The sequence below is a fragment of the Emydura macquarii genome, unplaced genomic scaffold (assembly GCF_026122565.2).
Source record: "Emydura macquarii macquarii isolate MOO-44397 ecotype Brisbane River unplaced genomic scaffold, CSIRO-AGI_Emac_v2 contig_2768, whole genome shotgun sequence".
Classification (NCBI taxonomy): Eukaryota; Metazoa; Chordata; order Testudines; family Chelidae; genus Emydura; species Emydura macquarii.
The window spans coordinates 33819118-33832166 of record NW_027132905.1 but is presented as its reverse complement, the minus strand read 5'-3'; the positions used below and the strand labels follow the sequence as shown (position 1 = coordinate 33832166).

The following is a 13049-nucleotide window of genomic DNA, read 5'->3' as shown; positions in this document are numbered from 1 at the left end:
CAGCAGAAGAACATAGCCCAAGGCTGGCACTGGCTGAGATGCTAGGACTAAACCTGTTGTGTGAAAGGCTTCAATCTAGCTAGTGCGCTGCAGTACTCTCCTGGCATTGAGCCCCGCTCCATGGTTTCTCTCACCTGGGGTAGTTTGCTTAGGAAGATCCTCCCTGCTCTGCGTTAGAGATTGTGAGGAAAGAGAGCGGCAGACATGAAACAAATCTCCCAAGCAACATAGGCCAGCCACATGCAATGCTGGAGACAAAGCCATGTAACCGCTGAAAAGGCCATGAGGCTGAAGCCCACAGGCTCATGTGGAGAAAGCAGGCAGTGTTGCGGCAATCCTGTTGCCTAGGAGACTGCCAGACAGGGATTTAACTGGAGCCCACTGGGTGGGCCTGAAATGGGGCCCAGGCTTTTAGGGAAGAGGCAGGGACACAGCAGGAGTTACTCTGCACTCATTATCTGAAGCCTGGACAAATGCACAGCCTAGGAGCAGACGAGACTCTTCCCAGCTAGCCCTATTCTCTCGTGGCCTGATTTTCAGCGCTACAAAGCACTGAACTCAGCAGGTGGGGTGAATTCTCAGCACCTCTGAGTATCAGGCCATAGGCTTCCAGCCTTATTTCCATACTTGAAAGAAGACCTGCCCTACATGCCCCAGAAGGACCAACAGATCTGTGCCTCTGTCCGTCTAGAATGACTCTTCCAGCCCCTGCCAGGTCTCCATTTAGAAGAGAGGTGGCGACCAACTCTTCCTGCTCCTAGACAGCGGAGAAACATCCAGCCTCCCCAGCCCTACAAATCTCCCAGCTCGCAGGACATTGGGGGGTCTCTTGTATGTAGCAATGACCATGGGGAGCCTGGCTAATCCCTGCAGCACAGTACATAAACAAATTTATGGTCTCGCCTTCTCAGCGTCAGAATCAACTGAAGACTGCAGAGAGCAGAATCATGGGTCTCCAGCCCCACAGGGCTCACACCAATGGCTACTTTCCAATGTCCGGCTTCTGGGAAAGGAGGCATTTCAACTTGGAGGAGTCCAAGGAAGCTGCAGTGAATGGGACTGGGTGGAAATAAGAAGAAAGGGAAAGAGATGAAGTCATAGAGACTTGAACAAACTGCTTTATCTGGGGGCCGTGGCACCAAGAGCTCCCCCATCACTGCCTTGTTTTCCCTGGGTCCCTGCCTTCCATAGCTCTGGGTGGTTTAATGTTTTTTGGGTTTCTTTTTCCCCAGCCAAGACTGGGATTTGTGCAGATACGTGGCTGCAGAGATGTGGGCTGAACTCCATACTGCAGCAAACATGCATATACCCAGGCTATTGTGCCTCTGGGCCTGTCACTTCACTGCTCAAGGTCAGAGGGAGAAGGCTGCTGTCATAGGTGGAACTGAACATTTGTAAGGCACTGGAAGGGCCCCAGGCTGGGTTAGTCACTGGGCACTACGCAGGATAGTGCCTAGCCAACATCCACCCCCTTTCTGGGGTCACTGATTCCCATCATTTTTTCCGATGGATTGCCACTATGCATAGAAGAGGTAGGGCTGGCAGTCTACCAGGCAGTAGGGGGGATATTTCTGGCTGGGATGGGAGAGGAATGCCCAAGAAACCACCACGTTCCACATGATCTCCACCAGACCAGGGAGCAGGAGGTCCTGTGGTTACACCTGTCCCCTTACAGAACAGCTCAGAGGGGACACTAGTGAAATAGCTAAACAACTGGCCAGCTGCTTACACAGGAGAGGGTCCTCAGTCGTCACAGGAGTGTGAACAGTGTCTGAATAGAGCCATGTACCCAGCCTGCCAGCCGCACACACAACCCAAAGCAATTTACACCTGCCTCTGACTAGGCAAGGCGGATTTCAGCAATAATACTGCTGTCTTACAAAGGCCTGGTTAATGCTTGGGCTGATCTAAAGCAGTAAGACAAAGAGAGAGCTCATAATGTAAGTTGCACAAACTGTCTTGGGGAGGTCTGGGTAACAGCTGGACTTACTAATTTAGTGCAGCCAGCCTGCCTTCCTCTCGCTTTGCATTCAGAAGTTAAAGCTAGCTCAAGAAGGTTTAAATTACAATGCAGCTGGCACTATACCCAAGTACAGCTGCATGGAGTCAGGTTAAGGGGTGGATGGGATCCCAGAGTACCCCAGCCACCATGTGCTGCTCAGACCTTGCCATAGGGAGCAGAAGAAGAGAGAGGAGAGACCTTGTCACCAACTCAAGGCAGAGATGGAAGGTTTATAGAATGAATGAATCTTTCCTGTTTGGAGAGACTTTCTGTAAAGGACCTTGTATATCACCAGAGTTTAATATGGCTTCCAAGACCTGCAAGACGTTTGCCTGAAAATAAAGCCCGAGAGATATGTTCAGAGTCTGTCACCCAACTGTAAGTGCATGCACCTCTCTCATGGCACCAACCCTCACAGTCTTTTACTGCTGTTCACTCCCAGATAGCTACAGCCAGGTATTCCTGACCTGCCTCTGAACAGACTCTTCCAACGGTGCATTGGACATCAAGGATAGCTCTTCAGTCTTGTTAGTGATCCCAGGGATTCAATAAGAATCCTGGTCTCTAGGGCAGAAAGGCTAATGAGGTGCCCCAGTGACTCAGTTACACCCGTTGATCTCCTGTGTTTCAGTTGAATGGTCTCTACTGAGATTCTTGTATCTACAGTTGCATGATGTTAAAAAAAAGTAATAAATATACTAATCCTTTGGATTAAAAAAAAGGCTTTTAAATGCATTTTCCCTGAATTTTTCCAGTGTATTTCAAAATGTTCAAAAAATATTTTCCCAAAAATATATCTTAAAATATTTTACATATTTATATATGCACGTGTCTCTCTGGAGAGATTAGTGTATGTTGGGCATATTTAGATACACAGCCAAACCAGTTATCACTTTTGTCTGTGGGTCTCCCTTTATCAATTAGAAAAGGTTTTCAAGCCTGTGATATGGCAGGGACTTAACTGTGTATGTGTCAATATGGGTCAGGCCATACAGACACATGCATATATACACAGACCTATGCAAGGATTTAAAAAAAAAAAAAAAAAAGTAATTTCACAAGTGAATGAAATTAAGAGAGGTTTTCACAGTGGATCGAATCTCAGATGATACCATGAGCCTAGGGCTCAGGGATCTGTTCCTGCTGAGAGCTTGACAGTTCGTTGAAAGAAGAAGAAGAAACTGCCCTTTGAACAGAGAGCCTGGGAAATTCAATTCTTGATGAAGGAACAAGAAGCTAAAAGCTGGTTTCCACTATTTTCTGGTTCCTTTCCCTTCACCAAACTTCACACTTCCTCTGGGGGTTCATAGGGGAGCCGGGAGGACAGTGGAAGTGCTCAGAGAACTCTTTGGAATTGGAGATGGTACCAATGACTCGGAACCGTGATGGGCTGTGAGGGTCGGTGATGAGTCCTTCATGGGAGCTCTCTGGGGTGCGAACCGAACACCAGACCTGCAAATGGAAGGAAAGAGGAGTCAGCTCAAGGTCTTAATTACAGTTAGAAAGTGTACCCTCTGTCCCAGCTATCATGATACATGGAAATCACAGATTTTCTTAAATAGGAGGAGTTTATTAGCAGAAACAACAACTATGGAAAAAAACAAGTTTCCACACAGCTTGAGTCCCAGCTTTGTGTCCCTTGTTTACCAGCAACCACACATTAGATCTGTACATTGCACACACAACACTAGCAAAGGGGTTTCATTCAGGTACTTCTGCAACCTGGCCTATCTGGAGGAGTCTATGTCTTTTGATACTGTCTCCCATAGTATTCTTATCAGCATGTTAAAGAAGTATGGGTTGGATGAATGGACTATCAGATGGATAGAGAGCTCGCTAGATCATTGGGCTCAACGGGTAGTGATCAAAGGCTCCATGTCTAGCTGGCAGCCGGTCACAAGTGGAGTGCCCCAGGGGTCGGTCCTGGGGCTGGTTTTGTTCAACATCTTCATTAATGTTCTGGAGGATGGGGTAGATTGTACCCTCAGCAAGTTTGCAGATGACACTAAGTTAGGGGGAGTGGTAGATACCCTGGAAGGTAGGGATAGGATACAAAGTGACCTAGACAAATTGGAAAATTGGACCAAAAGAAATCTGATGAGGTTCAACAATGACTAGTGCATAGTCCTGCACTTAGAACGGAAGAATCCCATGCACAGCTACAGACTGGGGACTGACGGGCTAGGCAGCAATTCTGCAGAAAAGGACCTGGGGATTACAGTGGATAAGAAGCTGAATATGAGTTAGCGGTGTGCTCTGGCTGCCAAGAAGGCTAATAGCACATTGAGCTGCATTAGTACGAGCATTGGCAGCAGATCGAGGGAAGTGATTATTTCCCTTTATTCAGCATTGGTGAGGCCACATTTGAAGAATTGTGTCCAGTTTTGGGCCCCCCCACTACAAAAAGGATGTGGACAAGTTGGAGAGAGTCCAGTGGAGACCAACAAAAATGATTAGGGGGCTGGAACACAAGACTTAGGAGAGACTGAGGGAACTAGGCTTGTTTAGTCTGCAAAAGAGAAGAATAAGGGGGCATTTGATAGCAGCCTTCAACTACCTGAAAGGGGGTTCCAGGGAGGATGGAGCTAGGCTGTTCTCACTGGTAGTAGATTACAGAACAAGGAGAAATGGTCTCAAGCAGTAGGGGAGGTCTAGGTTGGACATTAGGAAAATGTTTTTCACTAGGAGGGTGGTGAAGCACTGGGATGGGTTACCTAGGGAGGTGGTGGAATCTCCATCTTTAGAGGTTTTTAAGCTGTGGCTTGGCAAAGCCCTGGCTGGGATGATTTAGCTGAGGTTAGTCCTGCTTTGGGCAGGGGGTTGGACTAGATGACCTCCTGAGGTCCCTTCCAACTCTAATATTCTATGGTTCTGTCTTGCTTTGCTGCAGAATGAGCAGAATGTTATAATTCATCAGAAAACTGGCTTGCCAAGTCTGTTATCTTGCCTCTTACCTGATGTTTCACAGGAAGGCAAGCTTTTCTCACTCACTATAATGCATCTCTCTCATCACAGTGTATCAAGACTCATATTTGCTGCACTCCTCTGCCACTTGAGGTGTCAGGACTCAGGGCCTGCAGCAGAGCCAGTCTCTGGGCAACCTAACAAGTGCAGCCGACCTGTAGTAGATTGCCTACTTGGCTACACTGCCTGATTGTTCGTAAAAGTCAGCAGATTGGCTCTTAAGCCCAGCAGCAGTTCCATATCTGCTTAAAGCATTTGCCCATGGCTGAGATAGCGCCTGCTCTTGCACCTGCCTTGCCTCATTCCAGGTAATCCAGTTCTGACCCTCAGCTTTAGTTCCTGATTCCAGTTCTGACCCTAGGCTCTGGTATCTGGCCTCTGGCTCCTGATTCCTGTTCCAATCACTAGGCCTGACATCTGCTGCAACCACTAGGCCTGACTGCCCATGTCCCAGTCTCTGACATGGGGACTCAGTTCAAGAAAACGAATAGCTTAGAACTTCTCGGGGTTTGGGAGGAGGTGAAGATGTGAGGGGCATTGCCAGCCCTGTAAAGCGGAGTCTGCTGAAAACTGCATTCCCACTAACCCAGCTGCTGGAGCTCACACAGTGCTCCTGGAGACAGAACAAACAAAGAGTCAGAGGGATGGCAGAGACTCACCTGGGCGAATCCCACAAAGAAGAGCTGGTTGTTGGAGAGGCCAAGTGTTGGCAAAGTCTCCTCATTCCCATTCTTCTTCACCCAGTTTTTATAAGCCTGCAGGCAGGAGAGAACAGAGGCTATCCTGCATCATCAGAAGGACGGAGTGGATGGAACTAGAGGATCATAGACACTCCCACTGCCTTGTGGGGATATGAAATGCTGGGCCAGCTAGCCATTGGGGCATTAACCCTTAAGGGACTGCACCTGTCCAATTTCCATGACACATGCTGGCAGGGAGGGAACTATGAGAATCATAAGGGTCTTCTTCCCCTGTGCCCATTTTCCATTCAGTCACAGAAAGCCAGAGAAAAATCTAAGAAAGCTTCAGGGGCTGGGAAAGGAAGAGAAAGCACAAAATAAACCCACCACCAGAGCTGAGCAAATAATTGACTTTTGGTTCAGGGGCTGAAATGAAAAAGCTAAAGCAAAAATCTTTTCAGGTTGAATGAAACGTTTCATTATACCCAAAACAACTTTCCTCCCCAATTTTTGTTGTGGTTAGTCTTTGGGGATTATTTACCTTTAAAAAAATCTAGCTCAATTTCAACATGAAGCACCATTTTGAAACCAGAAGTCAAACTGCTTTGTTTAGAAAATGTTGAAACAAATGGATTTGACTCTTTCATTTTTTTTCATCTGAAACTATTTGCCAAATTTGACCCGAATTTGTGAATAGTTTTGGTCTACCCAAAACTGCATTTTTTGGCAAATAAACAATTAATCTGAAAAAATTTTATCCAGCTCTCTCTGTGACACCCAGGATTATGTATGGCCTACAGGAAACAAACCAGAATGGAGATTTCTGGAAGGAATGGCACCTGTCAGTGTTGCACAGAATGCAACTTGTATCAACTGTGACAGGGGCTACCAGAGGGTGGTAGAAGGGCGCTACGTTAGCCCAAGAATGATCAAAGCCCTGTTCCCCTAGCAGCTGCCCAAGGCTCCCTCCAGGCTAATCAGGGTCAGTTGAGGCCAGAGCCAGCTGGGATCAATTAGGGTCAGCTGAGGCCAGAGCCAGCTGAGACCCATTGAGCACTGCCTGGGAGCAGATATGAGCTCCCTGCCAGCCAGGCAGTGTGCTCTTGGAGTTTGGAGCAGGAGCTAAGGAGCAGGAGGTAGGTAGGTAGGTAGGTAGGTAGGTAGGTAGGTAGGTAGGTAGGTAGGTAGGTAGGTAGGTAGGTAGAGAGGAAGAGAGAGAGAGAGAGAGAGAAGAAGCCAGAGGAAAATAGGGGGGCTTCCCCGGTGGGGTGGCCGCTTAGCCCTGACGGGGTCCCGGGAAGGGAAGCAGCCCAGAGAAAAGACTTGTGCATTTCCTTAGAGCAGCAGCCAGCCACTGCTGTCAGCCAGGGCCTCTGGGCTGGTGTCCGAAGGAGAGGGTGGGCTCGGACACCCCCTACCCCCAAACCCAAGGTCCCAAGGGCACTACTCGGCCTGCGAAGACCTGCGGGAAGACTGGTCCGAAGAGAGATGGCCGCCATCTTGAGACTGGTGGGAGTCCCGGGCAGCCATTTTGTGTCCTACCATAGTGAAGAAGCGCTCGGCCCAGGGGAGCACGGAGGCCACCCCATCACACAACACAAAGCAGACCCATCACCTCCTACCACGTTTGCTACGCTTGCTATTGCCAATGGGAGGATCTCGAGAGGAGTTAAAGCCTCTTCCACTTAAAACAGCCAAGTTTTTCCCTCCTATGAATCTCCTTCAAAAGCCCTTTCCCATGCATCCACCCTCTATGGGCTGTAGATTGTCAGGTCTACAATCTCTTGGTCCAAGGACAGCAGATCCTGAATCCAAATGTCACCTGAAGACTTGTATATGGTCATGGCCCACCCTCTTCCTCAGATAGGACACCGCATGGAAGTGGTGCTCAGTATTTTACAGTTCATTATAGCAATTCACCTTGCTATCACTGTATAACCAGGAATGTCTCTCCAGCTGCAGTGTCAGAGCAAACAGGAGTAATCTAAAGTCTAGGACTGCACATGGATCCCCATAGCCATGGCTACAATGAGAGATACCAGACCTTTGCTAGATTCGTACCTGATACGCAGCTTTGAGGCCCCCGTTGTCAGCAATGTTCTCTCCCAGGGTGTGTTTGCCATTCACTGCCTCACCGTTCACCGTGTAGTTGCTGTACTGTTCCACCATGCACTCAGTCTGCTGCTTGAAGGCCTCCACGGAGGAGTTCTTCCACCAGGGGCGCAAATTCCCATCTTTATCATACTCCCGACCTACAGAGGAGTGGACCAAACAAAGCATTGGAACTAGAAGACATTTCATCTGAGATGGCCCTGGGCAGAGCTGGGTGGAGAGGTTTTTGCGATTTAGAGCACACGATCAGTGGGCTTGGAGATGCGGTGAGGTGAGCGTACTAGCAATGGCATGGCTTCTTCAGAGAGAAGAGGAGCCGGTTCCAAGACCTCCTGAACTTGTTGATCTTTACTTTATTGCACCACCATAAATTCCACAGGAAGAGATTGTAAACAGCTCTCTGTCCAGTGCAACAGATCATCACTAATTGCTTATGGTGTTAGCAAGATACTCTCTTGTGACAGAGTGCAGGGTGTAAACAGGTGAACCTGCACTCTGATCACTTGAATAGTAATTAGTTCCCCAGTAGGAAGCGGATAGGGGCAATTACTCAACCAGGCTGCCTGGCTGAGCCAAATACCCTATCAGCCTTGGGCTGACATGTGAGGGCCTGTCTGGAATTTTGACTCCCCCAGCAATGGCGATTGAGAGACAAAAGGGGGAGGTCGCTGTGAGTATTTGGCACCTGGACGATGGAGCAGATTCTGCAGTGGTTGGTGGACCAGCAGAAGGAGCTGCAGCAGACCATGCAATCTTTCCAACAAGCACCCCAGCTGAACACACGATCCCTGCTGGCCTAGCAAGCAGAACAACAGAGGAGCTTGCAAGAATTCATCAGGGAGCAGCCTAAGCACAGAGCAGTTACTTCAGAGAGCAGTGAGTTCCGGTCCGGGAAACGGTAACCGGAGCCCAGGGGTCAGCCTGTGTAAGATGAAGCCTGCCAATGACCCTGATGCTTTCCTAGTGATGTTTGAGAGGGCAGCAATAGGAGCTGGCTGTGACAGAGGCATGTGGGCCTTCTGGTTAGCACCCGATTTGGTGGGGGAAGCTCAAGCGGCCTACCTGGTCTTGGGTGACCAACAGGCCAAAGGCTACGATGCTGTTAAGGATTGTCTATGGAGAAATGTCAACAGGAGTTTCAAGCTGCTAGATGGACTGGAGATATATGGCACAGGACATATGCCCAAAGGTTGACTGATTGGGCTACCTGCGGGTTAAAGCCAAGCATTCCAGCTGTGGGTGAAATCATGGACTCCATAATCTGGGAGCAATTCCTACAGGGCCTCCCGTAGAACACTCGAGTTTGGTTCAGGAGGTGCCAACCTGCGACCCTGGAGGCAGCAGTCAAACTCATGGAAGAGTTTGAGGAAACATATTTTCCCTGCAAGGGTGTCTGCCTACCACGCCCGAGCTGGGAATGAGTGTTGGAGAAGTGGTAGGCTGAAGCCTACAGAGAAAAAAGAGACAAAGACAGAGGACCCCTTCTGGGGAGGCAGGAAATAACCTGTTACCACTGTGGCAAACAGGGGCATATAAAAAGGGGCTGCCCCATATGGACTGTGGACTAGCACAATTTTGCAAGTGAACTGGGACTTTGGGGGAGCAGCAGAGAAAAATGCCACCCATCTTGGTGAAGGTGGGGCAGAGGCAGGAGAAGGGCCTCATGGACACTGCATCAGGTGCTTGCTGGGTAGGAAACCACACTGGATCCTGGCCAGAGGCTGCCTAAGTTTGGAATTCATCCATGGGGAGAGAGAACTCTGCCCAAGGGCTGAGATCCCTGGGAGGTCTGGGGAAAGTTCATCTGGAAGCAGGCTGGAGTTGTGGACAGGCTACCATTTTCAGTAGTGTTGGGGACAGACTGGAGTCCCTTCCCTTCAAGAGGAAGGCTCCCAGTCAGGGCCGAGGGCAGCAAGGAACTAAGGTGCTGCCAAAAGCAGAGAAAGGACTGGAAGCAGAGGAGCAGGAGAACCCTGGATAACGTAGCACAAACTAGGGGTGGACAAGGGAAACGGAGAAGAGGAGGGATTAGCCGAACAGGCATTAGGAGAAACGGGAAGCCAGGAAGTATCAGAGGGGGACAGGCTCTCCTCAGAAGGTTTGCTACCAGGGCCCCAAGAGGAGGAGCCCCAAGATAAGTGGGTAGGACATGGGGAGCAAGAGGCCATAGAGGAGCAACATGGGGAGGGAACAGGACAGGCCTCCTCCCAAAGCAAGGAGGGTGAGAAGGAGGCCAAAAAGCTCTCGAGTTGCCCTTCGTGTGAGGACCTGTGGGCTGAAATGGACTTGTGGGGGTCAAAATGTGACTTCTGTGGGTACAGAGGAGATGATACTGGGGGGCGGGGCATAGGAAGCAGGTACCTGGCACCTCCTCTAGAGAAGGGTGAACTAGAGGGCGAAGAAATGTCAGCTACATGCAAGGGCGGGACGCATAAACTTGTGAGCCTGCCCTCACACAGTAATTGGTTCCCCAGTGGGAAGTTGCTGGGAGTAATTACTCACTCAGGCTGCCTGGCTGAGCCAATTACCCCATCAGCCTTAGGCTGATAAGAGGGGCAGAGGAAGGAAGTGCAGGGGGGACGGATGGAGAGAGATGGAGGAACAGGGCTAGCTGAGCTAGCCAAAGGCTCAGAACAGGGAGTCCTCTGTTGCCCTCAGACCCTGGTGAGCGGGACAAAAGCAAGTTGAATATTGTTAACAGGCTGTTGCAGGAGGATTGTTGTGAAATTGGTGAAGGGAAACCAAAATAAAAAAACATGGTGAAGGCACAACCATGGGAGTTTGTGCATTTTCTACAAGGAGATGGGAGGAGAGGGGCCGTGCCCCGGTACACCCCTACTTTCCCATTTTAAGGCCCTCACCATTAATGAGCCATGTATAGGTGTCCTCATTTAGCCAGAAAAGCAGCAAAGAGAAATTCCTCTTGCCTTCTCACAGTGCATTGGATTTTTCCACCTAAGAGACTGGATAGAGTCTCAGGTGTCTCATTCTGGGCCAGATTTGTCTCTGGTTTAGCTACATGCAAGTCACTGGAGTTACATTAGGGATGGATCTGGCCCATTCTCACAAGACCCCTGCTGAAAAGGGCTCTTTGATACAGAGGCCACTACTGCTAATTTCTGACTCCTGGCCACGCAGAGAACTGAGCTCCAGCAGGAAGAGGAAGAGGGAGAGAAAGCAACAGGAAGGAAGGCGTCTCCAGGCTGCCCACCTTGGTCATCAAAGGCATGAGTCAGTTCGTGGCCCACGACGACTCCAATTCCCCCAAAGTTCAGTGACCTGTGTGAGAAGGACAGGAGGTATTAGGGTCCATGCTCTCCCGAGGATGCTGCCTCCTAACGCCTGCACATGGGCCCTGTGGCCCTACCCACCACAGCACTAGGGTAGAGGAATTGAACTAGGAGGGGCTTTCACTTGGACTACGTAGAGGTACTCCACCTGACCCCTTTTTTTGCTATTATTACCTTGGCCTCCCCCTGTGGACAGAAAGAGTCCTAAGGGGAGACAGAGCCTCATGCATGTTGAAATGTCACATCTTCCTATTAATGCCAATTGCAAAATGAATCCGCTGCACTGTCAACCTCCACACAACAGCTCTATGGAGCTTTCTGCAAAGGACTGATATGCAGAGGGAGATCTAAACCTACTTTTAAAAAGTCTCTTCATGTTCTCCCGGGGGCTGCAGACAATTCCAGCAATGGGACTGGGAGACGCTATGAAACGTACAGTTGATTACAGAGCCCTCAGGCCATTGGACACCCAGTCATACTGTGGATTCTCCAGGCCCCAAATGAGCCATTTTGCAGCTGGGCAGGCATCTTATTTCCATGTTACCATTAGACACGGGATGGTATGAGTCCACAATGTTGCATGTCCAGCAGGTGCCAGCAGAGGAGAAATAAGAAAGTGAAAGTGTGGCCTCCTCCAGACTGAATCTCTGGTGCCTCTTCTCAGTTTTGCTGGCTTTCCCTCCATCTCGCACAGACCTGCCACTAGGCCACCTTCTGCTTGTCTGTCCTACAGCCCTTTCTGTCCAGGCAGCCCCATGACCTGGCCAGAGAGAGGCCTCATCTGTTAATGGGCCCTCCCACGGGGCTGGCACTAGGCAGGGAAGAGTCAAAAATGGTTGCAAGTTCCTCGATGTCTAAAAGAAGGTGGGAGATGGTTCTCCGGAAGTAAGCAGCCTGACAAGAGGGATCTAGACTGACTCTGGGGGAAAGGTCCAGATCCTGTGCTGAAAGGACACCCGGCTGGCAGTGCTGGTAGCTCTATGCTCACTGGCGTCAAGAGCTATGGAGTCTCCTGGTGTGAGGCTGGTAGAGTCAGTGCAATCCGTCTGAGCCCCATCATCCCTCCCTGGCTGTTCTCTAGTTCCCGAGCTCCTGACGGCTACAGACTAGGTTAAAGAGCTCGGTGAGCCCCCACCACCTACCAACTGGCTGCTGCCATAGACCGCACTCCTCAGCCCACCTCAGCTTAGGGAAGCAGGGGGGAGTGGGGCAGCAGATGAGCAGGAGGGTGTTCATACTTGGGGGAGGTGCGGGAGTAGAAAGGAGCCTGCAGGATCCCGGCTGGGAACACGATCTCGTTCTTGGTGGGGGAGTAGTAGGCGTTCACTGTTGGAGGGGTCATACTCCACCTGCAAGAGACAAGGGGATCGTCATTACAGTCAGGCTGGAGGGTGCATACCCCCACGTGCGCAGACTGGCACAAGGCACATGGATTTCCTGCTCCCTGACAAACCCCATAAGCTTCCTAGGTCAACTAGCAACTACAGGCATGTATATGGTGGCCAGGGCCATGGGCAAGAGCTGCAGGATTCACTGCCACAGCACCAGAGAACAGCGCAGAAACAAAGTACTGCCGAGTCTTCAGCCACTGAGACTGCAGGGCCATGACACAGGCTGCAGAAAGGCACAGCAATACGACTGAAGAAAGTGTAATACTCCTACTGTCCACGAGAGGGAACCTGAGCACAAAAGTATTTTTACCAGGTGGGGATACAGCTGTCAGCCAGCCACATACCACACACTGCCCTCCTTGTGTAACTCTGGGTGGGGAGCCCTGAGCACTGAGTTCCTTGCTGTGCAGGCTTGGGGCACCACCCCTCCCAGGTCCTTGCCTGCTCATTTGAGAAAGCAGGACAGATATTTTATAGGAGATTGTAAAGCTTTTGGGGCTGGGACAGTCTCTTTTTTTCTACGTTTGTACAGCACCTAGCACAATGGCTTGGTGCTCCCACAATACAAGTAATTAATAATAATTATTCCAGCACCCTCCCTGCTCTCAAT

General features: G+C 50.1%; 1 protein-coding gene across 2 annotated transcripts in view; it reads right to left on the bottom strand.

Moving 5' to 3' along the window:
* Positions 1–772: 772 nt before the first annotated feature.
* The window catches only part of ECE1 (endothelin converting enzyme 1), a 114413-nt gene continuing 102136 nt past the window's right edge, over positions 773–13049 (bottom strand). For both annotated transcript variants that reach the window (XM_067566970.1, XM_067566969.1), the window contains 5 exons: positions 12287–12397; positions 10970–11037; positions 7708–7898; positions 5626–5721; positions 773–3454 (listed from right to left, as the gene is read on the bottom strand). In XM_067566970.1, coding sequence (XP_067423071.1) covers positions 3278–3454; positions 5626–5721; positions 7708–7898; positions 10970–11037; positions 12287–12397 — 643 coding nt within the window. In that variant the 3' untranslated portion in view covers positions 773–3277. The remainder of the gene's footprint in view (positions 3455–5625; positions 5722–7707; positions 7899–10969; positions 11038–12286; positions 12398–13049) is intronic.